At 39.8% G+C, this 24,739-nt stretch overlaps 1 protein-coding gene and 1 pseudogene across 1 annotated transcript; both read right to left on the bottom strand.

The window, feature by feature from the left end:
- Positions 1–6,077: 6,077 nt before the first annotated feature.
- Positions 6,078–8,567, bottom strand: LOC146629941 (uncharacterized). The gene is made up of 8 exons (XM_085355486.1): positions 8,241–8,567; positions 8,028–8,145; positions 7,862–7,953; positions 7,645–7,759; positions 7,167–7,268; positions 6,798–6,965; positions 6,523–6,678; positions 6,078–6,289 (listed from the first exon to the last, which is right to left on the bottom strand). The coding sequence occupies exons 1-8, from the start codon at positions 8,505–8,507 to the stop codon at positions 6,078–6,080; spliced, it is 1,230 nt and encodes a 409-aa protein (XP_085211612.1). The 5' UTR covers positions 8,508–8,567.
- A 14,940-nt stretch (positions 8,568–23,507) lies between these two features.
- On the bottom strand, positions 23,508–24,352 carry LOC146629940 (SAP30-binding protein pseudogene; annotated as a pseudogene).
- Between the last annotated feature and the right edge of the window lie 387 nt (positions 24,353–24,739).

Below are 24,739 nucleotides of genomic sequence, written 5' to 3'. Positions count from 1 at the left end.
TGATGAGTTCAAACAGGTGCCATTCATACAGGTAACGAGTGGGGGACAGAAAAGCTTCTTACAGAAGACGTTACAGGTCTGTGAGAGCCAGAGATTTTCCTTGTTTGAGGTGACCAAATACTTATTTTCCACCCTAATTTACGAATAAATTCTTTACAAATCCTACCATGTGAATTCATGGATTTTTTTTCACATTCTGTCTCTCACAGTTGAAGTGTACCTCTGGTGCAAATTACTGACCTCTGTCATCATTTTAAGTGGGGGAACTTGCACAATCGGTGGCTGACTAAATACTTTTTTGCCCCACTGTATATATATATATATACATACATATAGTATATACACTGGGTGAATGTGCAGTAGTAGCAGCAAGCAGGTGAATTCTGTACATTAATATGAATAGACATCTGACTATTTTACAGGATAGACAATATAAACATATTTAAAATTAAAGGAATTGAAATGTACATTGTGCCTTGGTTTAGAGTGTCTGGAAGAGAGTCCTGTCTCAGTCAATTATAGATTATGTGAGAGGGCGGGTGTGTGTGTTTAGAGCACGGATGGCTTGGGGATAGAAGCTCCTCTTGAGTCTCTCTGTCCTTGCCCGGAAGATGCGGAACCTTCTACCAGATTGCAGAAGTTGGAACAGTTTGTTGCCAGGATGGGACGGGTCCTTCAGTATCTGCGCTGCTCTAGTCCGGCATCTCCTGGTGTAGGTGTCCTGAAGCGGGGGGAGAGCAATCCTGCAGCAGCGTTCTGCTGTACGGATCACTCTCTGGAGAGCTTTTTGGTCCTTCACACAGCTGTTCCCAAACCACGATGTCATGTTCTGTGTGAGGATGCTCTCCACAGCGCCTGTATAGAAAATCCTGAGGATCTTTGGAGAGACCCTGAACTTCCTCAGTTGTCGTAGGTGATACAGGCGCTGCCTAGCCTTTTTGGTCTGGACCTGAATGTGGGCAGCCCATGTCAGGTCTGAGGAGATGTGGACACCAAGATACTTGAAGGACTGCACCCTCTCCACTGGAGCTCCATTGATGATGATGGGCTTGTAGTCTGTGGCACACAAGGTATGTTTACTATGTGGGAACATTACAACTTAGATGTTTTACAGACTAACACGTGAAATATTTATAATACAATTAACGAAAAGAAAAATGAAGGTAGAATCCAATACAAGTATGCAGATATAGGAGAAAATTTATTGATCGTGAAAAATACTCAAGATAAAATGATATCTGCAGGCATGAGGGATGTAGTGTGGTTCATTTCACTCAGGCACCTTCCTTAAAGCGCGTAGTCCAATGGAGTTGTTTTGTTACTACCAAAAAATACCCTACGAAAAACTGTGATGAAGATAAGACGCTTGAACACCTCTTGTTGGACTGTTATAGGACAGTTGAGATAAGACTGAGGACGATGGAAATTGGATATGATGTTAATATTAATGTTAAAGCAATTAAATATGGTCTATTTAAAGAAAAAAATGGGTGAAGACAAAAAGGAGATTATTTTGGTTAATAATGTGTGTAATAAATACTCACATTTGGAAAACAATAGCCAAAGCTGTAATTGAACAGAAAATCATAAGTAGTGATGTTGTGAGTAAACATTATTACAGATTTGAGAATAAGAAGAACTTTAGACCTTAACCTTGGCAGAGTTTTACGTTGGGATGTGTAAAAATCGTAAGTTTAATAAGTGGCTTGTGAGTTTCTGTTTCTGTATCTTTCTCTAACTTTTAACTGTGTCCCTTCCTTTGACGAGCAAAATGTCTTGTATGTAATTGTATTTTGTATTCTTTATTAAGTTGTTTAAAAAAAAACAACAACAACAAAAAAAAAACAGAAGAAGAAGAAAAAAAGCAAAACCGGCTAAGACCAAGACTCGCTCATTCCGTGCCAAGTGAGCTTGGCGGATGGTGACTCCGCCAAGGAGCTCAACAAGTTCCTTGGCGGAGTCACCATCGCCCAGGGTGGTGTGCTGCCCAACATCCAGGTCAGAGGGTTAGGGTGCTGCTGCCCAAGAAGCCTGTGAAGGCAAAGTAAGAGCTGGTGACTCTGCTTCAAGCTGAAAACAAACAAAGGCTCTTTTAAGAGCCGCACACTTCTCTCTGATTAAACATCCTCGTGATTCCTAATAATCTTCAGACATTATAAATTCTACACTGAACAAAAATATAAACACAACACTTTTGTTTTTGATCCCATTTTTCATGAGCTGAACTCAAACATCTGAAAATTTTTCTACATACACAAAGGACCCATGACTCTGAAATATTGTTCTCAAATCTGTCTTAATCTGTGTTAGTGAGCACTTTTCCTTTATCAAGATAATCCATCCAACCTCACAGGTGTGGCATATCAAGGGGCTGATTAGAGAGCATGAATATTGTACACAGCAAATCCAGCATGTCCAAATTAACACTGTCGGATTTGATTTCAACACTATTAAAGTGTCTATATGGGTCCACACCAGAGAGTGTTAATTTAACTCTTTTTGGAGAGTTGGTACGTTAACTCTGATTTAGTGTTAAACACCAAATCTGTCTGGAGTTGATAATTTAACACTTGGTGTTAAGAGTTTATATATTATCTCTCAAAGAGTATTTTAGTTTAACTACGTAAGAGTTATCTTCTAATTCATTCTAAAAAGCAGGAATTTTACTGTTCTGAACTTATAGAAATTTCTTTTGGAAATAAACATTTACTAAAAAGACGCAATGGTTTTTGAAAAACATTTATTCTGAACTGTGCACCACAATTTCAAAACATTTTCTGAAAGATGTAACAGTATACATGTTCTCACTTTCATTAGAATTTTGTTTATCAAAAGGTCTGACATGGTAAATGCAAATAACAGCGTTCTCATCACTTATTTCTTCAATACAATATGCATGTCCTTCATGCATCCCTTTGTGGAACTTCAACGCACTTCTGCTCTCCCCCATATTCCATCTTCACAAGCATATCCTGTGCGGAGATCGAATAAAAATTAGTTGACACTAATTAATGGCACAAATAATCCAGTAAACAATTGCAGCACAGTAAAAAAAAAAAGGAATCCTCTTTGAGCCATTACTTGTGTAAAGTATTTTCCCAAAAGACAAGGACACAGGCAACAGGTAATACTGAACTAAATGTGAAACCTCAACCTTTTTCATTTTTACCTAAACCGTGTGCACAAAACTCTGGAGGGATCTATGCTAACGTAGAATCGAGTCAGGACGCCTGCTACTGCTGTTTGCTCGTTGTTGTTTTTTATGGGCGATCATTTTGCAGGCTTCAAGTAGCACCATTATACCAACATTTCACATTCTAGACATTGTTTTAGGTGTGTTTGACCAAAAGTTTGACTGAAAATTCACATGCAAGCTTTTTTCAAGGCTGTGGTATTTGCCCGCAAACAATACCTTTCAGCTAGCTAAAACAGAATGTTATGCTATCAGCGAGCAACATGGCTAATGCCTTTCACACAGCTTTGTCTCAACTCCAAAGAGCCACAGAAGTAAAAGCTCATAATAATAATTGAAACAATCTTTGAAAAAATGACTTACCAAGCATGGCAAACAACTCAAATATGTAGAGCAAAATGTTCTGAAACGGCTTCGCTTCAGCTTCGATTGGAGCCGTGCTGGGGGCGGAGTCTGTGAATTTACTCTGTTGGTGTCATAGCCCCTGTAGGAGTTCAGAGTTAAGAGGTCAAGGGTTAATGTTTCCATTGTAACACCTCCAGATTTGACAGAGAAACACTCATTTTTAACACTCGATTTTAACTACTATCATTTTACACCTCAGAGTTACATTAAAAGAATGTGACTCTGCTTAGAGTAAAATTAACTCTACTTTTGCAAGGAGACTATTAACACCAAAAAATTTAACACTTTTGAATTTGCTGTGTACATGTGTGCCTTAGAATTTTGGCCTTAACATTAAAAGATTAGGAGCTGATTGTAATCATAATGCACAAACATTCGACTAAAAGAGCTTATGTTAAGAAACCAATTATATACTCTCCACTTTCACTCTATACATACTGCTGATGAGATTGTGCTTCAGAAATCAGCTTTTCTTGCTGGTGATGTTTGTGCTGATTGCATCAGCTGTTTGCACCGCTTGATATCCTGACCAGATGAGGATAATCGGTTTCTGGCTCCATCCGGCCAGGTAAACAACCTGTCATCTGGCATGGTTTTCTGTCTGTTAGTAGTGTGAAAGTGAGACGACCTGTCCAGGTGCACTAAGCCTCTCTCCTTATGACATCTGGGGCAGAATCCAGCCTAATGACCCAAAACTGAATAAGCAGTTAACAAAAACAGCAAAGAAGAGTGGAAGAAGCAAGGGAGGCAACTCTTGAGTTAATCCTTGCCCCTCTGCTTATATTGCTCCAGTGTCAGAGATCATCATTGAACAGCTGCACCTTATGCCTCTAAGTTTGGCAATTTATGGGTAAGACTGAAATATCTTGAAGAAGGAGAACCTCCTACAAGGGAGTATGTTGCGGAGGAGTTGCTATTTCATTCCTCGTGTGAAAACTCGCGACATTTACTCTTTCATCTCCCTGTCAAACAGAAGAGACTTCGAACTGTGCTTCTTCCAGGAAGCCCCGCTTCGACGTTTCATGGAGATTGTCCTTTCACACTCTGGCCACCAAAAATGGAAAGAGTGGACTGTAGAACTATCTCTTCAAATTGAAGTGACAACACTCATGGTAAATTTTTTGAACAGGAAGAATACCTGATCAACACATTGAATTATATCTGAAAAGATATTGTGATGTGTTACATCCACCTATTAAACTGGTGGATAAATTCAGCCTGTGGTATGGGGTACTGAAGTTTAAAGTTTGTCTGCAGAGGGATGAGGATGGACAGCTCATCCAAATCCCAAACTCCATCTCCCTGGGCCCGTACAATGGTTGAGTTATCGACCATTGTACGGGCAAGCGGCTAGATGCTTCATTTGGCAGGGTTTGGATCACCAAGTAAAAGAATGTCCCATGATTAAGTGGTGGAAATGCGTAAACATGGGACACAAAGCCAAAGCATGCAAAAATGAAAGTGAATGCTCTCTGTGTGGCCAAAAAGGACAATTTTTTTTTTTTTAAATGTCCAAGATCGACCAATATAGCTAAGAATCCAGAGCAACCTTCTTCTGCTCTTGGGACGACTGATTTACAGCAGACAATAGGAACTCTAGAACACTCGGATATGGGCTGGCTGATTGCAACTCAAGCCCTAGCAGAAGAACAATTGTCTCCAGAACAGTCAGGAAACCTTTCACACCCTGAGTCTCAAGTGCCTCCTACTTTGATTGTACTGCTGAACAGGTTATATCTGAGGAGGAGCATCTGGATCCAACAAGAAGGTAGTGGAGGTTGTGAAGAAGAAAAATCAGATACACGTGATAAATATGACTCAAACTCAACAACATCAGAGGTTGACAGTGAGAATAATGGCAACAAAGAAGAAAAGGACGACGAAAGTGATGAGGACGTCGCGTCAGAAAGCTATGAAAGCGCGAGTGAAAGCGAAGAATTTTCGGAGTTAAAACCAACTGGGAAAACTATACTAGGCCATGAAGGGTCACCCTGCTATGGAAGAACTGATTAATGCCCCCCCAATCGAGGAACTGGGAAAAGGAGAATTATGTGACTCTATTGTGGCATTACGTGTTCACTAAAAAAAAAAAAAAAAAAAAAAAAAAAAAAAAGAAAGAAAAAAAGTGATACAAGTAATATAAATAATTATAGCCAAAAAACAATAATGAATGTTGATTATAAAATTAGCTAAAATTATAATAAATAGGTTGGAAGATGTATTCGATAAAATTATTGTGAAGGAACAGACGTGTCGTAAAGGGACGCCAGATATGGGATAATTTGTGCACCCTGAGTGAGGCAACAACAACAATAAAGTATCATTAAATTAGATGGGAAATAATGATTCAGGGTAAACAACTGCACCAAGGAAATTCCATTTTTCTTCTCAAAATGTAAAATGTCTGTTGAAAAATCACATTAAACAGAGATGTGATTAACTTTTTATTTTACCAAACATAACATCAATGATGACACAATCAGTCTTCATCAGAAGTGCTCAAATCACTCTCAGTGGCATCGTCTGGAATGTCCTCCTCCTCCGAGTCCATTTCCAGGAGTGGTTGGTGGCTGAGGATTCTCTTGTACACGTCCTTTACTTTGAGCATTTCAGCTTTCAGTTCACTTTGTTTTTTTAAAACCAGGCTACAGAGTCCCTTCTGTGCATCCTCCGACATGCCAACAAAGGAGGCTGTAAAAAGAACAAAACAAATAAATATGAGAAAAGTAAAAAAGACAAACAACAAAAAACCTCACCTCATAAACACAAGGAATTAGGATGCTGTAATTAAACATTTTTTTAAAAGGGAGAAGGCAGTGTTAGCTAGCAATCTAGATATAGGTAAAAGATCCAGTAAGACTTTAGCATCTGCTCTTATTTTCAATCGATTCATCAAAAAATTAATAAATAAATAAAGTGCTTACAGTCTGAGGAGATTGTCCCCAACACCACAGATCGCATTCGCAACACTGTCCAGCGATGCCGCATCTCCCTGCAAAGGATCATCTCCTCCTCTCTCAGGCGCCTCACAGCCATCGCCTTCTCAAAGACCTTTCTCTTTGTCCGGAGGTCAGCAGCAGCTACAGTTTAACAACATCAGATGGGAAAACATAGTAGCATATTATGATTCAAGAACAAAACATTCAACTACTGCTCAGATACTGGGAGTTTGTTTAAAAGGGATATTTAGAAATCAAGAGCTTACTTGTGCTCTGCCAGGGCCAAACGTCGGTCTGCATGAGGGCATCACTGGATACGATTTGCTTTGTTGGTTCAGCGAGCTTGTTGTAGTCGTCAACAGCAGCCGCCAAGCATTTCTTCTCAACTAAGATGACCTTGCGAATTCTGTGTCGCTTCTTGTTGCTATCTGTAAATAATCATAAAAAATTCACACCTTCACATAATGTATATAGTTACATTTTAATCTACACTCATCAATTTGTTTGCTAGAACAAATCACATCCAGCTCAAACAAACCTGGATCTGATTTTATTCTGTTTACACAGTAGCTGTACAAGCTGTACAAACTCAGCATCAAACGGTCCATTTCAAAGAAACTGGGACGTACCATTTTGTCTGTAAAGACTTTGTGTTCGCACTCTGATGATGACGACAAGCTCCTCTATTCGTGCCTGCAACGCTCCAAGGCTGCCATCAGTTTGATCACTTTCTAAGTGAGAGGAATATTAATCAGAACACAGGATGAGTAACAGTCACCAAACTACAGTGGACTCTGTAATCACTGACTTGATGACATTCATTATAAGACATCTGGAGCCTTCATGTGCTGCATTATCATGATAATCATGAGATAACAAGTATGTTGGTGTTCAGGTTTATAAAACCAACTAGTACGACATCATTTCAACCCAGGTTCTATCCAATTTGATGAAACACAACAACTCTGCCATAAATTCTGCTTTTACAAGGCTTATTTTTCATTGTTTGTTGACACTGTCAGAAAGATCTTAATTCTACCTTAAGTTCTTTAATGAGGCCATGGTGGGTCCTATTGTTATACATGAGTGCATTATATTGAGACTCACCTTCAGCCCATTTCTGCACATCGGCCACCCATTGCTGCAGTGTATCGTCATCCACACCCAGCTCATTTCTGCTCGCATTCAGGCTCTCCACTTGTTCTCTAAGGATCCTTATGATCTAAGAATGCATTCATAAATGTCATTCATATTGACATTAAAAGAGTACTGGTGTTTTCCCCCCATTACCACACACATTAAAATGGGTGTTGAAAAAAATGACCTTTAGATATCTCTGGCTCAAAGTACGGCCCAGTTGTTCCACTTTCCTTTTGTTCCAGCCCAAAGCCAGGAGGGTCAGCATGTTTGTTCGCCCTGCATTTCAGTTAGTATACAAATTAGAATTAATGAGCAGGAGACTGAGTGGAATCTCAGACACGGACACATACCTGCTTTAGACATGTACTTCGTTGTGATGGCCGCCCGAGACAGGAAACCGTTTACTTGTTCCACCTCTTCTCCAACTGTTGAACCGGCCCCATCCTGAAACGCACCTCCCCATTTGATCTATAGAAAGGAGGTCACAATACATGACTGCTGAATTCATTCAACCTTATAACAAAATGTCTCAAACTAATCCAAAACTACAAGCTGCAGTATACCTCGCATTTCCAAGTGTGAGCCTTTGCATGCATGACGGAGAGAAAAGGACGCATTGACAAGAGGTTCCTCAGCTCAGGGCACTGCTGAGCCACCTTGGTTAAATAGGGGAAATATTTACAGGCCACATCAGAGCAAAGGAACGTAATATGTCCTGGGACGTTAGCTGCCAACTTCCTCTGGAGAAAAAGGGGGTAAGCAAAGATCTCCCCTCGAAACATGTTCAATGCAGCTAAGAGAACTCCGTGGCGACAAACAGCTATTTCCATGCCCTCCTCATCCAACTTCCCAGTGGACTTTTTGGACGACTCCTTTGCTGCAGTCCAAGATGAAGACTGGATCCACTGACACACACGGTGTGACTGTGGATCCAGAGTAGCTAACATATTGTCTATAAGACAAGGCCTGGCCTCTTTCCACTTTTGCGAGGACACCATATTTCTGATCGCCCAGTGAGTAGCAGCTGACTCAGACGACGTCTCACAAGTCATGGCTGCGTCCTCTTCTCCAGCCTCCAACAACTGAAGGAGCTCCTGACGAAGCACCTCAGTTCCACACACTAACAGAAAAAAAATAAAGAAAGGAAGAAACTCTTCCACAAAGTGAAAAACACTCTAGGCAGTATGTTTCTTAGGACTGCACAAAAGCCCTGCATAACTCAACTATAACAACAAATATAAAAGTAAACAGAAATCACAATATATACAAGAAGGTAAAGTATCTTTTGTTGGGTTGACACTGGCAACATAACTAGGTTCTTCACGTGGACATTGATGCTGCTCTCTGGACACTGCCCCCCCGTGTCCAAGGCAAGGCAAGGCAAGGCAAGGCAAATTTATTTGTATAGCACAATTCAACAACAAGGTGATTCAAAGTGCTTTACAGAGACATTAGAAACAAAAAGAAATAAAAAGCATGATTTAAGATTGATTAAAACAAGCAAACAAACAAACTAACTAAACACACACATTCACATTCACACCTGTTCGCGCGATCTGAACCCTTATCGTAAGGGGAGCTACCAGTCCTTCTGTGGATGAGCTACTTTCTATTTTAAATTCCCTGAATTTAAAATACTCTCTAGACCCAGTCTAGACCCAGCTGGGGAGCTACCCAGAGCTCTAAACCCTTATCGTAAGGGGAGCTACCAGTCCTTCTGTGGACGAGCTACTTTCTATTTTAAATTCCCTGAATTTAAAATACTCTCTAGACCCAGTCTAGACCCAGCTGGGGAGCTACCCAGAGCTCTAAACCCACTTAACAAACAAACAAACAAACAAAACAGTATATAAAATCTGTAAGTTTTGAAATTTAAGATAAAATCAGAACAGTAGATAAAATCAGTAGTTAATGTAAGTTTTGAAATTTAAGCTTAAAAGTGTGGATTTGGTGCTTTATTCAAATGCAGCTGAGAATAGGTGAGTCTTCAACCTGGATTTAAATAAACTGAGTGTTTCAGCTGATCTGAGGCTTTCTGGGAGTTTGTTCCAGATATGAGGAGCATAAAAGCTGAATGCAGCTTCTCCGTGTCTGGTTCTGACTCTGGGAACTGATAAAAGACCGGATCCAGATGACCTGAGGTATCTGGAAGGTTCATACTGGGTCAGGAGGTCACTGATGTATTTTGGTCCTAAACTATTCAGAGCTTTATAGACCAGCATCAGAACTTTAAAGTCTATCCTCTGACGGACAGGCAGCCAGTGTAAAGACCTCAGAGCTGGACCGATGTGGTCCACTTTTTTGGTCTTAGTGAGGACTCGAGCAGCAGAGTTCTGAATGAGCTGTAGTTGTCTGACTGATTTTTTTAGGTAGACCTGTAAAGATGCTGTTACAGTAATCAAGCCTACTAAAGATGAATGCATGGACTAGTTTTTCCAGGTCCTGTTGAGACATCAGATCTTTTATCCTTGAAATATTCTTGAGGTGATAGTAAGCTGACTTTGTTATTGTCTTAATGTGTTTTTCTAAGTTTAGGTCTGCATCCATCACTACACCCAAATTTCTCGCCTGGTTTGTGGTTTTTAGATGTATAGATTGAAGTTCTCTGGTGACCTGTAATCGTTTTTCTTTGGCGCCAAAGACTATTACCTCAGTTTTGTTTTTGTTTAGCTGGAGAAAATTGTGGCACAACCAGTCATTAATTTCCTCAATGCATTTACCAAGAGCCTGTACAGGGCCTTGGTCTCCTGGTGACATTGCGATATATATTTGTGTGTCATCTGCATAGCTATGATAGTTTATTTTGTTGTTCTTTATAATCTGTGCCAGTGGGAGCATGTAAATGTTAAACAGAAGGGGTCCCAAGATGGAACCTTGGGGAACTCCACATGTGATACTTGTCTGCTCAGATGTGAAGTTACCTATTGATACAAAGTATTTCCTGTTTTCTAAGTATGTCTTGAATCAGTTTAGTACAGTTCCTGAAAGACCTGTCCAGTTCTCCAGTCGTTTGAGTAATATGTTGTGGTCAACTGTGTCAAATGCTGCACTGAGATCCAGTAAAACTAAGACTGACATTTTTCCACTGTCTGTATTCAGACATATGTCATTAAACACTTTGGTCAGAGCGGTTTCAGTGCTGTGGTTCTGTCTAAAACCTGACTGGAAGGCATCGTAGCAGTTATTCTGTTTTAAGAAGTAACTGAGCTGTTGAGAAACTGCTTTTTCAATGATCTTACTTAAAAATGGGAGATTTGAGATCGGCCTGTAGTTGTTCATTTGTGTCTTGTCAAGATTGTCCTTTTTTAGTATAGGTTTGATTACAGCAGTTTTTAGTGATTCTGGAAACACACCTGATAATAAAGAAAAGTTGACGATCTGTAACAGGTCTGACTCTAAAGTCTTTGAGACCTTTTTGAAAAAACTTGTTGGCAGGACATCTAAACAGCAGGAGGAGGAGTTCAGTTGACCTAAGATGTCCTCCAGGTCTTTGCTGTTAATCGGGTGAAACTGTTTCATGGTGTTTAAACAGTTTTTTGGTGGACACAGTACATATCCTGGATCTGCTGTTGATGTACCAATTGCTTGTCTAATTTTTTGGATTTTTTCTGTGAAGAATTTGGCAAAGTCATTGCAGGCCATGGTCGAATGAAGTTCAGCTGCCACTGACACAGGAGGGTTTGTTAGCCTGTCAACTGTAGAAAATAAGACCCGAGCATTATGGCTGTTTTTAGTGATGATGTCAGAGAAGTAGGACCTCCTTGCACTCCTCAGTTGTAAATTATAATTGTGAAGTTTCTCTTTATAGATGTCATAATGAACCTGGAGGTTTGTTTTTCTCCATCTGCGCTCAGCTTTCCTACACTCTCTTTTTTCATTTTTCACCAGTGTGGAGTTTCTCCATGGAGACTTTTTCCTTCCAGAGATAACCTTCACCTTAATGGGAGCAATAGTGTCCATTACATTTAACATCCTTTACGGCAGAGTCACCCACAATCAGAGTTTCAGGCCTAGCCTTTAGCTTTCCCTGTGGCCTTTCACTTTCATTTTCAGACCTTACTTCGCTGCTTTTAGATGGATGGTTGTCCGATATAGATCCAGGGTCCTTTGATAGTGGAGCAAATCTGTTCTGCAGTTTCACATTCAGTTGTTTTGGAGGTTTGTTGTTAACCTTCCTATTCGCGGTTGTCCAGTCCTGTTTCCTCTCGTATACAGGGGTAGAAGAGCTTCTCTGTCTCGTAGGAAGTGAAGGCCAGTCGGTTTCAGAGATTTCAGCTCGCTGTGCTCTGCCCGTGATACGTCCTCCCCCTTCCAGGAGACATGATTTATGTCTTGGTTTTACACCAAGACAGTCCAAGGGGGGATTATCACTTGAGGATTTATAATAATGCACAGAGTCTACTTTCTTGGTCATGTTATCTGTGCTCCTTAGCAGTGTACTAGCTTGCTCATCGCCATTGTTTTGAATCAAAGGCAAGGTTGTTTCATTTCCACATAGTCCATTTACCTCCACGTTTACTTCTAAGCGATGAATTTTTGTCTCCAGTACTGCAATCTTCTGCAGGAGGCTGTGGTAGTCATCTGTGGAGAGGGAAGGCATCTTGTTGCTAGTTAGCCTAGCGGTTAGCACCTTTCCAGGCTATTGCGGTGCCCAGATGCTGTAATCAGGCTTCAGCTGTGTCTAGGCCACAGACACACGGAGCGCTGAGGATAAGGTAACTATAAAAATGTTGCTGTTTCTGTTGAGAACACTTTAGTCCTAATGATCTATAGGTGTCCAGAAGCTATCGCAGGTAAGCTCATATGGAAAAAAGGGAAAAAATCAGCATAAAAATCAATAAAAGAAGCAAAGCATTTAAGGAGCAAAGAGATGAAGCGTCCACACTCGCAAAAGGGGAGGAGAAGTCCAGAGAGCGGGGGGGGGAATTGAAGAATATTTACTTACTGAAATTCTTTGGTGAAAACAAGTTGTGAGATAAAATCAATGGTTGTGTGAACACTGACCACATGGCATGCAACTAGTACATCGACTGGTTGATGGTCTTTGAGGAATAAAATCTCCCTGTCTGTCACGTTTTTTCCAGCGCACTGGTCTTGGCTAAAGTTCACTCTGTGCATCATTCTACGCAATTAACAAGGAAAAAAGGGAACACCTAAAATACAGTCTATGATTAAAGCAAAGATTATCAAACATCTTAAGTTAACCAACTTAATTTGACATAAACTTTAAAAAAAATTCAAATAACATAACGTTTACTCCGTACAAAATATTAGACAAGCGTGTTCCCTCTTTAACAACTGTTTCCACTAAAAATGTTACCTGCATATCTTGAAGGAGTTCCTCAGCAGCCTGAAGCTCTTCCTCCAGCTCGGGATCCTCTGAATCACTCATTTTCAAGCTAAAGAGGAAAGAGATTTTTGCAGAACTCAGTGACATAAACACATAACTAACGCAATTCAAATTATTTTCAGTCTTGGCGCTCCGGTTAACGTTAGCAATTAACGTTAGCATCATCAGTTTGTAAAGAGCTAGCAGAACTCTTAGCGCAAAAACTGCTTTACGCACCATGTGAGGGTATTTTGCAGCACACAGGTCCTTTAACGTTTGTAATAGATTTAATCCATCATCGTTGGATTAAATGGCTAATGCTGCAGTAGCCACGTGTAGTCGTTACCTAGCAAGCATGCTGACGGTAGCTGTAGCCATTTTTAAATACATTAAACCGTTTCGAGATCAGTCACCTCTGTTTGTTTGAAGCCGGCTCTTGAGAAGTCCGTGGATTAGGCTGCGGTGAGGAACGCTGGCGGCGCGAACGTCGTTTCCGATCATTGGTTAAATGTGATCATGTGACTGATGCAAGCCAGATCCTTTTATTTAGCAAAACTGTGATTAATAGTTAAATATTATTGTTGAGGGGCACAGACAAGACTCCGCACGCACACACACATTAAAAAAATAATAATAATAATTTTTTTCCTCGTTTCCGCCAAAGGCCAGTAGATGGCCGTAGTTTCAAGCACTCCTGTTTTCTTTTACGTCCTCAAATCAGATGTAAATTCAGGAGTCCGTCAAGCACCGTCTCACATTTGTTTCTGAACAGCCAAAATGAGTGGACTTTGCTCGTTCAGAGAAGAAATTATAACCATGAGTGGAAGAGGCAAAGGAGGTTTTGTCGCCTGAGTTTATCCCTTCCCTTCTGCTTGTAGCCCTTGTGTTCTTGAACATGCCCCCTTATGTGCCTTTGCCCTATGCCTCTAAATTTGGCAACCTATGGGTAAGGTTGAAATATGGTGGAAGTAACGATCCACCCTCCCGCGATTATGTGGCGGAGGAACTCCTTTTCCAATCTTCTTGGGTAAATCCCCAGGACATCTATTCTTTCATTTCATTACCCAATAGAAGAGAGTTTGAGCTGTGCTTCCTTCAAGAAGCCCCCTTACGACGGTTCTTGGAAATTCATCATACCAACTTAAATCACCCGAAGTGGAAGGAATGGTCTGTAGAATCTCCAGTCCAGCTAGAAGTCACAACAATTGTGGTGAAATTTTGGACAGGGAGAGTTCCAGACCAAGACATTGAGCTCTATCTACAAAGGTACTGTGAAGTCTTGCAACCTCCTGTGAAGCCGGTTGACAAATTCGGCTTATGGTACGGAGTAAGAAAATTCAAAGTACGAATGCGGAGAGATGGAGCAGGTCATATTGTTTCCATCCCTAACTCCATCTCTTTGGGCCCTTTTAATGGGCGTGTCATATATCCTGGACAGGCAAACAGATGTTTCGTCTGCCAAGCTTTAGACCACCAAGTAAGAGACTGTCCTACCTTTAAGTGCTGGAAATGCGGGGAGTTGGGTCATAAAGCTAAAGAATGCCAAAATGACAGCGAGTGTTCTCTATGCGGACTGAAGGGACACACCTTCTTTAAATGTCCCAAATCCTTTGCTAATATAACTAAAGCTTCCCAGCAGCCCTCCACGGGTGCTTTTCGCACGAACCTTCCAACCATCTCAGCGCTGTCAGTGGCTTCAAATCCAGCCCCGCTACAGGAAAGGCCCGCACATGGAAATGTGTCCTTGATAAATCCATTGGCTGTCTCAGATGCTGCCTCAGGACAAGAACCAGGCAGTCGTAACACAACAAATCTTCCGAGAGTAACGGAGCCGCAGACACACAATAACAACATAAAAGAGGATTTGACGCTTTCAAGACAACCCGAAGAAATGGCAGTTGGAGGTGGAGAGGAACCGGGAGACCAATCCTTCTCACAAACCTCTGATGTGGAATGTGAGAGCGATGACGAGCGAAGAGAAAGCGAGGAAGAAAATTCATCTGAAAGCTATCTAAGTGCAAGTGATAGTGAAGAATCACCCATTTCGACTCCTGTGGAGATTTCTCCTACAGATGATCCTGCAGGACAAGATGATGTGGATCCACAAATAGGGATCTTTCTTAACAAACAGCATCCTGCGATGGAGGAATTGGTCAATGAAACAACGACAGGAGGAAGGAAAAGAAGTGTCTCGATGGCGTCTTATGGCAGAGATAAGAGAAAAGACGATCGATCCAGCCCTCCGCAAGGTAATGTTGAATCCACAATGTTCCCTCCCTCTACTGAATAACCCTCCTACTACATAAATATGAGCATTCTTAAAATAATAACATGGAATGTTAGAGGGTTACAATCAGAAAGACTAAGGAAGAAGAAAGTGCTTTTTCTGCAAAAACTGGACTATGACATATTATGCCTACAAGAATTAAGATTGAAAACCAAGGAAGATATTGAAGAACTGATTAAATTATGGGGTCCAAGCCACTCAGTAGTCTCAATAGGGGAAGATAGTGCAGACGGGGTGGGCTTTTTCTTCAAAAACACTCATGTGAACATCATAAAGAAAAGAGATATAATACCAGGACGGCTTTTACTTGTTGATTGCCATTATGGTGGTCAAAAATTTCGGTTAATTAATGTGTATACCGCACCAGAAAGAACAAAGAAAATGCAATTACTAAAGAAAATGAGACATTTGTTGGAATGTGGGTTTAATACTGTTCTATGTGGGGATTTTAATATGGTTACGGAAGAGAATGATAGGATTGCTAGTACGATTTTCAAAGAGTCCAGGGAAGGCAAATTACTTACACAAATATGTAATGACGCATCTCTTAGGGATTTATATAGGATCTTAAACCCTCAGACAATTCATTTTACAAGGTTTGACTCATCCTCTAAAACTAGAATAGATAGGATTTATATATCTTCCGAGATTGTAGCTTTAAGATATAATGATTTCGTAACTGATTTCTCTGATCATAAGGTAGTCAGAGCTACGATTTTGTGTGGCACTGACCCCCCTTCCACTTATTGGAAATTAAATACGAGCTGTCTAAGTGACGGGGCACTAGTTTTGGAATTAAAGGTAGAAATTGTGAAAGTTTTGCAACTTAAAAAACTCACAACATCTGATATACAATTGTGGGAGATACTGAAAGAACGGATGCGAAATTTTTTTAAATTTAAATGTAGAGAAATAAATTATGCAAAAAATATAAAGTATAACGAACAAGTAAATCAATACATAGTGTTGAAGAATAAAAAATTTAGAAAAGAGGATGAAGAGAACCAGATTGAAGAACTTAGAGTTAGTATTGAAAAAGTAAATAATGAAATATTATTTAACATACAAAAATCAATGGGAGGTGATATAAATGGTAATAAAGATTATATGATTGGTGCTAACCAAAAGAAACGTAATAATGAGTTCATTTCTTCTATAAGAGATGAGGGAGGAAACTCCTTCGTAAAAGAAGTAGATAAAAGGCGAGTTATCAGAAGGCTATGTGCCCATATGTTCTCTCCGTTATCTACAAAAACAAGTGCAGTAAAATATTTGTTAAGTAAAATAGAGCCTCTGGACTCCATCCAATATACCTCACTTTTAGGAAATATTACTAAAGAGGAGGTAGAATGTGCGATCAGTCAGTTAAACATAAACAAAACCCCTGGTTTAGATGGGCTTCCGTCCGAATTTTATAAAATAGTTGTGAATGAAATATCCAAATTTTTAGCCACTGTTTTTAATGAAGGCATGCATGAGGGAACTTTGGGTGACTCCTTTTATAATGGATTAATGTGTTTGCTATATAAGAAAGGGGAAAGAGATAATATAAATAATTATAGACAATTGACAATAATGAATGTTGATTACAAAATATTTGCTAAAATAATTATGAATAGGTTTGAAGAGGTATTAGATAAAATTATAGAAAAAGAGCAAACATGTGCAATAAGAGGTCGTCTGATGTGGGATAATTTATGTACTCTGCGTGAAATAATTTACAGTAGAAAAGACACAGAAATTTTTATTTTAAGTCTTGACCAAAGGAAAGCTTTTGATTACATCTCCCACTCTTATTTGTGGGAAGTAATGAAAGCATATAATATGCCTGAAACCTTCATCTCCATGATTAAAGTATTATATAAAAAATCCCTTGTCCAGATTAAAGTAAACGGAAGACTGACCGAACCCTTCCATGTCGAATGTGGAGTGAAACAAGGATGTCCTTTAAGCGCAGCCTTATATGTTCTGGCAATAAATCCGTTACTTAAAACAATCAATAGTGATAGCCGTTTTACTGGATACATCCTAAATGACACCTACAAGGTGACAGCCCTTGCTTATGCGGATGATGTCTCTGTAATTATTAAAGATCAAAAGGAGCTATCAATACTTAAGGATTTGCTAACAAAATACGAACAAGCTTCTGGTGCTAAGCTAAACCAGGAAAAGACCGAAGGAGTTTGGTTTGGACAAAACTTAAAAGAACCTGTAATTGATTTAAAAACTAACAAGGAGATGAAGATTTTAGGTATTTGGATTACTAAAAATGATCCATGTCTTTTGAATTGGAAAAAGAAAGAGAGTGAAATAGAAAACGAAGTAGCTAAATGGGACAATAAAAATACAAACTATAAAGCGCGTGTGAATATCGTGAAAACACACGTAGTCTCAAAGTTGTTGTTTCTGGCTACTGTCTTTCCCCCTCCTCACAAAACTGTTATTAAATTAAGTAAATTGTGTACCAAATTGATTTGGGGGACAAACCGCGAAGTAACACAGAGGAAATTAATGTATAAAGGAAAAGAAAATGGAGGATTAGGAGCGCCAGATCTTAGCGTTAATTTGATGATTCCTTTTCTAAAAAATGTATATAGCGCATTTGAGCGAAGCACCCACTGGATCCAAGGGAAGGAATCTTTGTGGAAAAAAATGAAAGGGAGAGCCCGAACGGGAGTACCATACTTTAAACTTGTGTTTGGGGATCTTGTGGATCAGTGGAAATTGGATGATTTAAATCTTTTACAATTAAATTCAAAACAGATATATAATAAAATCAATCTAAAAAAAAATGAAGGTATGATACAATATAAGGCTGTGGAAAAAGAAGAAAATCAGAAAATAGTTAAAAACATATATGACAAAGTAATATCCGAGAACATGGGAGATACAGTGTGGCTTATCTCTGTCGGACGTCTCCCAGTAAGAGCTGTGGTTCTGTGGAGTTGCTTCGTTACCACTAAGAAATGCCCTATGGAGAATTGTGATGAAGACGAAACTCTTGATCATCTATTGATATCGTGTTACAGGACGGTTGAAATAAGGAGGAGGATGGAAAAACTAGGTTTTAATATTGAAAATAATATAAAATCAGTAAGATATGGTTTGTTTAAAGAAAAGATGAGTGAAAATAAAAGAAGATTGTTTTGGTTGGTGATGTGTATTATAAATGTCCACATATGGAAAACAAGAGCTAAATGTGTTATAGAACAAAAAATGATAAGTAGTTTCACCGTATGTAAAAACATTGTCACTGAGCTGAGAAGAAGAAAAACGAGAGATATGAAATTAGGAAATGATTTGCCGTGGGAGCTTTTATTATTGTAATATGTAAAATAAGATGTGAATAATTTGTGCATGGCGCTTGTATTATGTGTATTTGTAATTGTGAATATTGATATTTAAATAAAGTGATTTAAAAAAAAAAAAAAAAAAGCAAAGGTGGCAAGGGTTATTAGTATTGTAACCATGCCCCCGTATGCCCCATTACCTTTTGCTTCAAACTTCAGCAATTTATGGGTGAGACTTAAATTCATCGGAGACGGGGACCCCCCCGACCCGTGATTATGTTGCTGAAGAGCTGTTATTACAAACATCTTGGCTGAATGTGCAGGACATATACTCTTTCATTGCTCTGCCCAATAAACGGGACTTTGAGCTGTGTTTCACCCAAGAGGCGCCCTTACGTCGCTTCTTGGAGATCTCTTTTTCCAACGCTTCACATCCGAAATGGAAAGACTGGCAAGTGGAGTCTTCTGTCCAGGTCGAGGTAGTGACTCTTGTTGTTAAATTCTGGACTGGAAGGATTCCAGACCAAGATATCGAGCTATATCTTAAAAGGTATTGCGAGATTCTTCAACCCCCAGTCAAGCCAGTAGATAAATTCGGATTCTGGTATGGAGTCCGAAAATACAAAGTTCGGATGCGTAGAGATGAAGTTGGACATATAATCTCCATCCCTAATTCCATCTCGTTGGGCCCCTACAATGGCAGGATTATTTATCCTGGCCAATCGGCAAGGTGCTTTATCTGCCAAGGTCCAGACCATCAGGCGAGAGAATGCCCCACTATCAGATGTTGGAAATGTGGTGAGTTGGGCCACAAGGCTAACATTTGCCAAAACGAAAGTGAGTGCTCACTCTGTGGTGCGAAAGGACACACTTTCTTTAAATGTCCCAAATCCTTTGCAAATATGACTAAAGCTTCCCAGCAGCCCTCCACGAGTGCTTTTCGCACGAACTTTCCAACCACCTCAGCGCTGTCAGTGGCTTCAAATCCAGCCCCGCTACAGGAAAGGCCCACACATGGAAATGTGTCCTTGATAAATCCATTGGCTGTCTCAGATGCTGCCTCAGGACAAGAACCAGGCAGTCGTAACACAACAAATCTTCCGGGAGTAACGGAGCCGCAGACACACAATAACAACATAAAAGAGGATTTGACGCTTTCAAGACAACCCGAAGAAATGGCAGTTGGAGGTGGAGAGGAACCGGGAGACCAATCCTTCTCACAAACCTCTGATGTGGAATGTGAGAGCGATGACGAGCGAAGGGAAAGCGAGGAAGAAAATTCATCTGAAAGCTATCTAAGTGCAAGTGATAGTGAAGAATCACCCATTTCGACTCCTGTGGAGACTTCTCCTACAGATGATCCTGCAGGACAAGATGATGTGGATCCACAAATAGGGATCTTTCTTAACAAACAGCATCCTGCGATGGAGGAATTGGTCAATGAAACAACGACAGGAGGAAGGAAAAGAAGTGTCTCGATGGCGTCTTATGGCAGAGATAAGAGAAAAGACGATCGATCCAGCCCTCCGCAAGGTAATGTTGAATCTACAATGTTCCCTCCCTCTAGTGAATAACCCTTCTACTACATAAATATGAGTATTCTTAAAATAATAACATGGAATGTTAGAGGGTTACAATCAGAAAGACTAAGAAAAAGGAAAGTTGAAAATTTATCAAAACTAAATTATGATATTCTCTGTCTACAAGAGATGAGACTGAAAAGTGACAATGATATATCTGCACTAACTCAAATGTGGTGTCCGGGGCACTCAATAATTTCAATCGGGGAGGATAGTGCAGATGGAGTTGGTATCTTTTTTAAAGACTCAAATGTGAATATAATAAAACGAAGAGACATTATCCCTGGAAGACTTCTTTTAGTTGACTGTTTTTATTATGGACAGAAGATGCGGATCATCAATGTTTATACTGCACCTGAAAGGACAAAGAAAATGAGGCTGTTAAAAAAAATGAAGCAGCTCTTGGAAGTGGGTTTTGATTTAATAATGTGTGGCGATTTTAATATTGTAACGGAGGAAAGTGATAGAGTTGCTACAACGCCTTTTAAGGTCAATCATGAAGGTAAATTTTTAGCGCAGGTTTGCTCAGATGCTTATTACATCCCACAAAGATTCATTTTACTAGATTTGACACAAATGTCAAGACTAGAATAGATAGGATTTATATTTCTTCTTCAATACACGCCCTTAACTATGACACCTATATGACTGATCTATCTGATCACATGATTGTTAAAGCCACAATGCAGTGTGGTCTTGACTATCCTAAAAGCTATTGGAAATTAAATACAACGTGTTTGAGGAATTTGGCGCTAATACAAGAACTAAAATGTGAAATTAAAAAAATATTGCAATTAAGAGTTCTGGTAAGTTCTGAGATAGAACTGTGGGATTTGCTTAAAAGCCGATTGAAAGATTTCTTCAAATTTAAATGTCGGGAGTTAAATCATGCCAAGAATATGAAATATAATGAAGATGTAAAAGCATATATAAGTCTAAAGTATAAAAAAAGAAACGAAGAAGAGGAACATCAGATGGATGAGTTGAAAAAAGAAATAGAATTGATAAATAAAGAATTATTATTTAATACGCAGATAACAGCAGGGTGTGATGAAAACGGAAATACTGACTTTGCGATTGTCACTGGTCAGAAGAGACGTGGTAGCAACTTTATCCCCTCTATTAGAGATGGAAGTGGAAAATTAACCGCCAATGAGAGTGAGAAAAGATACGTTGTCAGAGAACAATGCCTTTCCATGTTTTCTACATTACCTTCAGACAGTAATGCTTTACGATCATTGTTAAGAGTTATTGAACCTTTTGAACCTTCTGTTTTTGATTCACTCCTTGGGGCGATAAGAAAAGAAGAGGTTGCAGCTGCTATCGAGCAACTGAATAATAATAAAACTCCAGGATTAGATGGTCTCCCAGCTGAGTTCTACAAGCTGGGCATAGCAGAAGTAAATGAACTTTTAACCTCAGCTTTGAATTCAGGGCTTGAAAAAGGAGTATTATGCGAGTCTTTCTATTTTGGCCTGATGTGTTTATTATATAAAAAAGGTGATAAAAGTGATATAAATAATTATAGACAACTAACAATAATGAATGTTGATTATAAAATATTAGCTAAAATAATAATGAATAGACTAGAAGATATATTAGATAAAATTATTGTGAGGGAACAGACATGTGCTATAAAAGGTCGCCAGATGTGGGATAATCTGTGCACCCTAAGAGAGGTAATATACTCCAGAAGAGACTCTGACTTTTTTATTCTTGGCTTAGATCAAAAGAAAGCATTTGATTATCTTTCTCATTCGTATATATGGGCGGTTATGAAAGCCTATGGGATGCCGGACGGTTTCATCGCCATGGTAAAATTGTTATATAAAAAATCCATCATACAAGTCAAGGTAAATGGAAGTTTGACCGAACAATTCCATGCTTCCTGTGGAGTGAAACAGGGATGCCCGCTAAGCGCTGCTTTGTATGTTTTAGCCATCAATCCCTTATTGAAACTAATTAATAAAGACACTAATATTAAAGGTTACTGTTTTAATGATGGCTATAGAGTGACAGCTATGGCTTATGCCGACGATGTTACAGTTATTATTAGGAACCAGGATGAGTTGGACAGGTTATTTTTTCACCTCAAACAATATGAATTGGCATCAGGGGCAAAATTAAACCCAGAAAAAACAGAAGGCGTGTGGTTTGGTTCCTCACTACAAAAGCCCAAAATAAACATACAAGTAAATAACGAAATGAAAGTCTTGGGAATTTGGATCAACAAAGGGGACCCCTGTTTGTTAAACTGGTCTAAAAAGGAATGCAAAATTAAAGAAGTAGCTAAATGGGAAAATAAAAATACTAACTATAAAGCGCGAGTTAATATAGTCAAAACACATATAGTATCTAAACTTCTCTTCCTTGCCACGGTTTTTCCTCCTCCTCACAAATCACTTTTTGTCAGGGTCCTGGGTCTGAGCGACCCAGGATCCCTGAGCAGTTATGAATTATATTATTATTATTATCATCATATGTATTTTGGTGTTGCTGCTGCTCTTCTCCATGCTTGTAGGTGTGTGTGTGTGTAAACTTTGTCCATAACCTCCCTCCTGAGCCTCTCCTCAGAGACCGCTGGGTCCATGCGTGGCGGGATCATTCTGTCACGGTTCGGCATGGCAAACCGTGGGAGGTGTGGGGAAGGAGGACCCAGGCGCGGTGCTTTATGTACAAACAGTGCGTTTATTTACAGTGTATGGTACAAACAACAATAAATCCCCGTGCTTTCCCTGACTCCCGTGTCGTGTCTCTCCGTGAATAGTCCGTGTCTCAGCACCCCTCGTGCTGGCTGCTGTCTAGCGCTCCACACTTCTCCTGGGCAGGGCTGTGCAGAGAGGTTTAAAGGGGCGGGTGCTCAAAGTTAAAAAGGGGCACATTGAACCAGGCTGAATAACAACAACACACATTCATCAAGAATCTAATATGGGCAACAAGGCAAAGCAAACGTAGCCGATGCTTTACCTGATGGGTACAATGTTGCCGTTGAGGCGTTGCTGTGGATAGTGCTGGAGGGCAGGGCTGTGTTGATCTGAGACTGTAGACATTAAAAAGTCCATAGGAGAGATGGTAACTGATTAAACAAGTGTCATGAGATAATAACAAAATGCAAAGATTGGTGGCAGCGCTTGGAACCATAAGGCAACAAAAAACTGAGAAATAATTTAGGCTCTGCCTGTGAATCACTCTTTGCTTCTCTTCTTCCTTCCCTCCCATCATGGATGGGATGGAATAAACTATTGCAATAAACTATAATCTAATTATTCACACCTAACAACTCTTGCACTTAATCGAAAATAAAATGATGACAGAAAAATGTTATAGCACTGCCTTTAGTAGCCTCACACAGTCACAGAGACGACAGCGGGCAGCGTGGCTGTGGTTGTGATGAGGGTGGGCTGGGCCAGGGTCACAGGGAGTGCAGAGTCCAACTTACTTTTCCTCTTCTGGGCATCTGTGGATGTAGTTGTGGTGTTGCTGGTGGTGGAGGCTGCTGTGCTGTTGAGGGGTTGGTGCCCTTCTTAGTCCCCATGACAAACTCAATCTTGGTCCGTTCCTTCTTGGCTTTCTCCAGTTTGTCCATCTCCACCTTCTGAGCTTTGGCGAGAGCTTCATAGTAAGAGTCTTCCAACCAGGCATGAGGCTCGAACATATCTTTTGGGTAGTTGGTTCCCAGTTCATCTATGGCACAGAACTGAATGAGCTTCTCGTAAATACTTGGGTTTCTAAATTCCTTCTTTTGCTGGATATGGGCGTTTACGTCAAAATCTCCATGGAGCTTCCTCTCATACAGCTTATGAATCTTCTCCTGTAGATGGCTGGAGCAGCGTCCGGGGTGTTCGGGGGGGATCTTGATCTCGTCAGGTGACATGTTTCTCACCTTTTCTGAAAACAGAGCAACTAGCTCCTTGGGGTCCTTTTTTTCTGCTTCTGAGATCTCAAAGTCATCTGCGTCTCTCCCCTCGTCAGATTCGTCCACTTCTGAGTTGTTTTCTCTGCTGTCTTCATCTGCAGACTCTTTTTCTTCTGGGTCCACAGTTTGGTTCAAGTCATCCTCATCATAGCGATATACAAGGCTTCCTACACGCCCCCCTGATTCTTCTTGTTCAGGGTCAGAGTCGGGCTCCGAATCATCTCCATAGACCGCTAAAGACGACAGCAGCGTACTCTTTTTACCGCTCGCCATTTCTGTGTAGTGTCGCATAAAACCTCCCTTTCTTTTTTTTTTTTTTTTTTTTTAAAATCACTTTATTTAAATATCAATATTCACAATTACAAATACACATAATACAAGCGCCATGCACAAATTATTCACATCTTATTTTACATATTACAATAATAAAAGCTCCCACGGCAAATCATTTCCTAATTTCATATCTCTCGTTTTTCTTCTTCTCAGCTCAGTGACAATGTTTTTACATACGGTGAAACTACTTATCATTTTTTGTTCTATAACACATTTAGCTCTTGTTTTCCATATGTGGACATTTATAATACACATCACCAACCAAAACAATCTTCTTTTATTTTCACTCATCTTTTCTTTAAACAAACCATATCTTACTGATTTTAT

This window comes from Diplotaxodon limnothrissa, linkage group LG6, assembly GCF_057381915.1.
Source record: "Diplotaxodon limnothrissa isolate DT_005_m linkage group LG6, D_limnothrissa_male_GT1.1, whole genome shotgun sequence".
Taxonomy (NCBI): domain Eukaryota; kingdom Metazoa; phylum Chordata; class Actinopteri; order Cichliformes; family Cichlidae; genus Diplotaxodon; species Diplotaxodon limnothrissa.
Note: the sequence above shows the minus strand (reverse complement) of the source record. Positions and strands in the feature narration are given on the sequence as shown.

Bases quoted from the DNA above. Each gene is read 5' to 3' on its own strand.
- LOC146629941 (XM_085355486.1), bottom strand. From the start codon at position 8,507: ATGGAAATAGCTGTTTGTCGCCACGGAGTTCTCTTAGCTGCATTGAAC. The intron at 8,146-8,240 runs GTATACTGCAGC...TCCTTTCTATAG, and splicing joins CTCACACTTGGAAATGCGAG to ATCAAATGGGGAGGTGCGTT. The intron at 7,269-7,644 runs GTGAGTCTCAAT...CCTCTCACTTAG, and splicing joins TGTGCAGAAATGGGCTGAAG to AAAGTGATCAAACTGATGGC.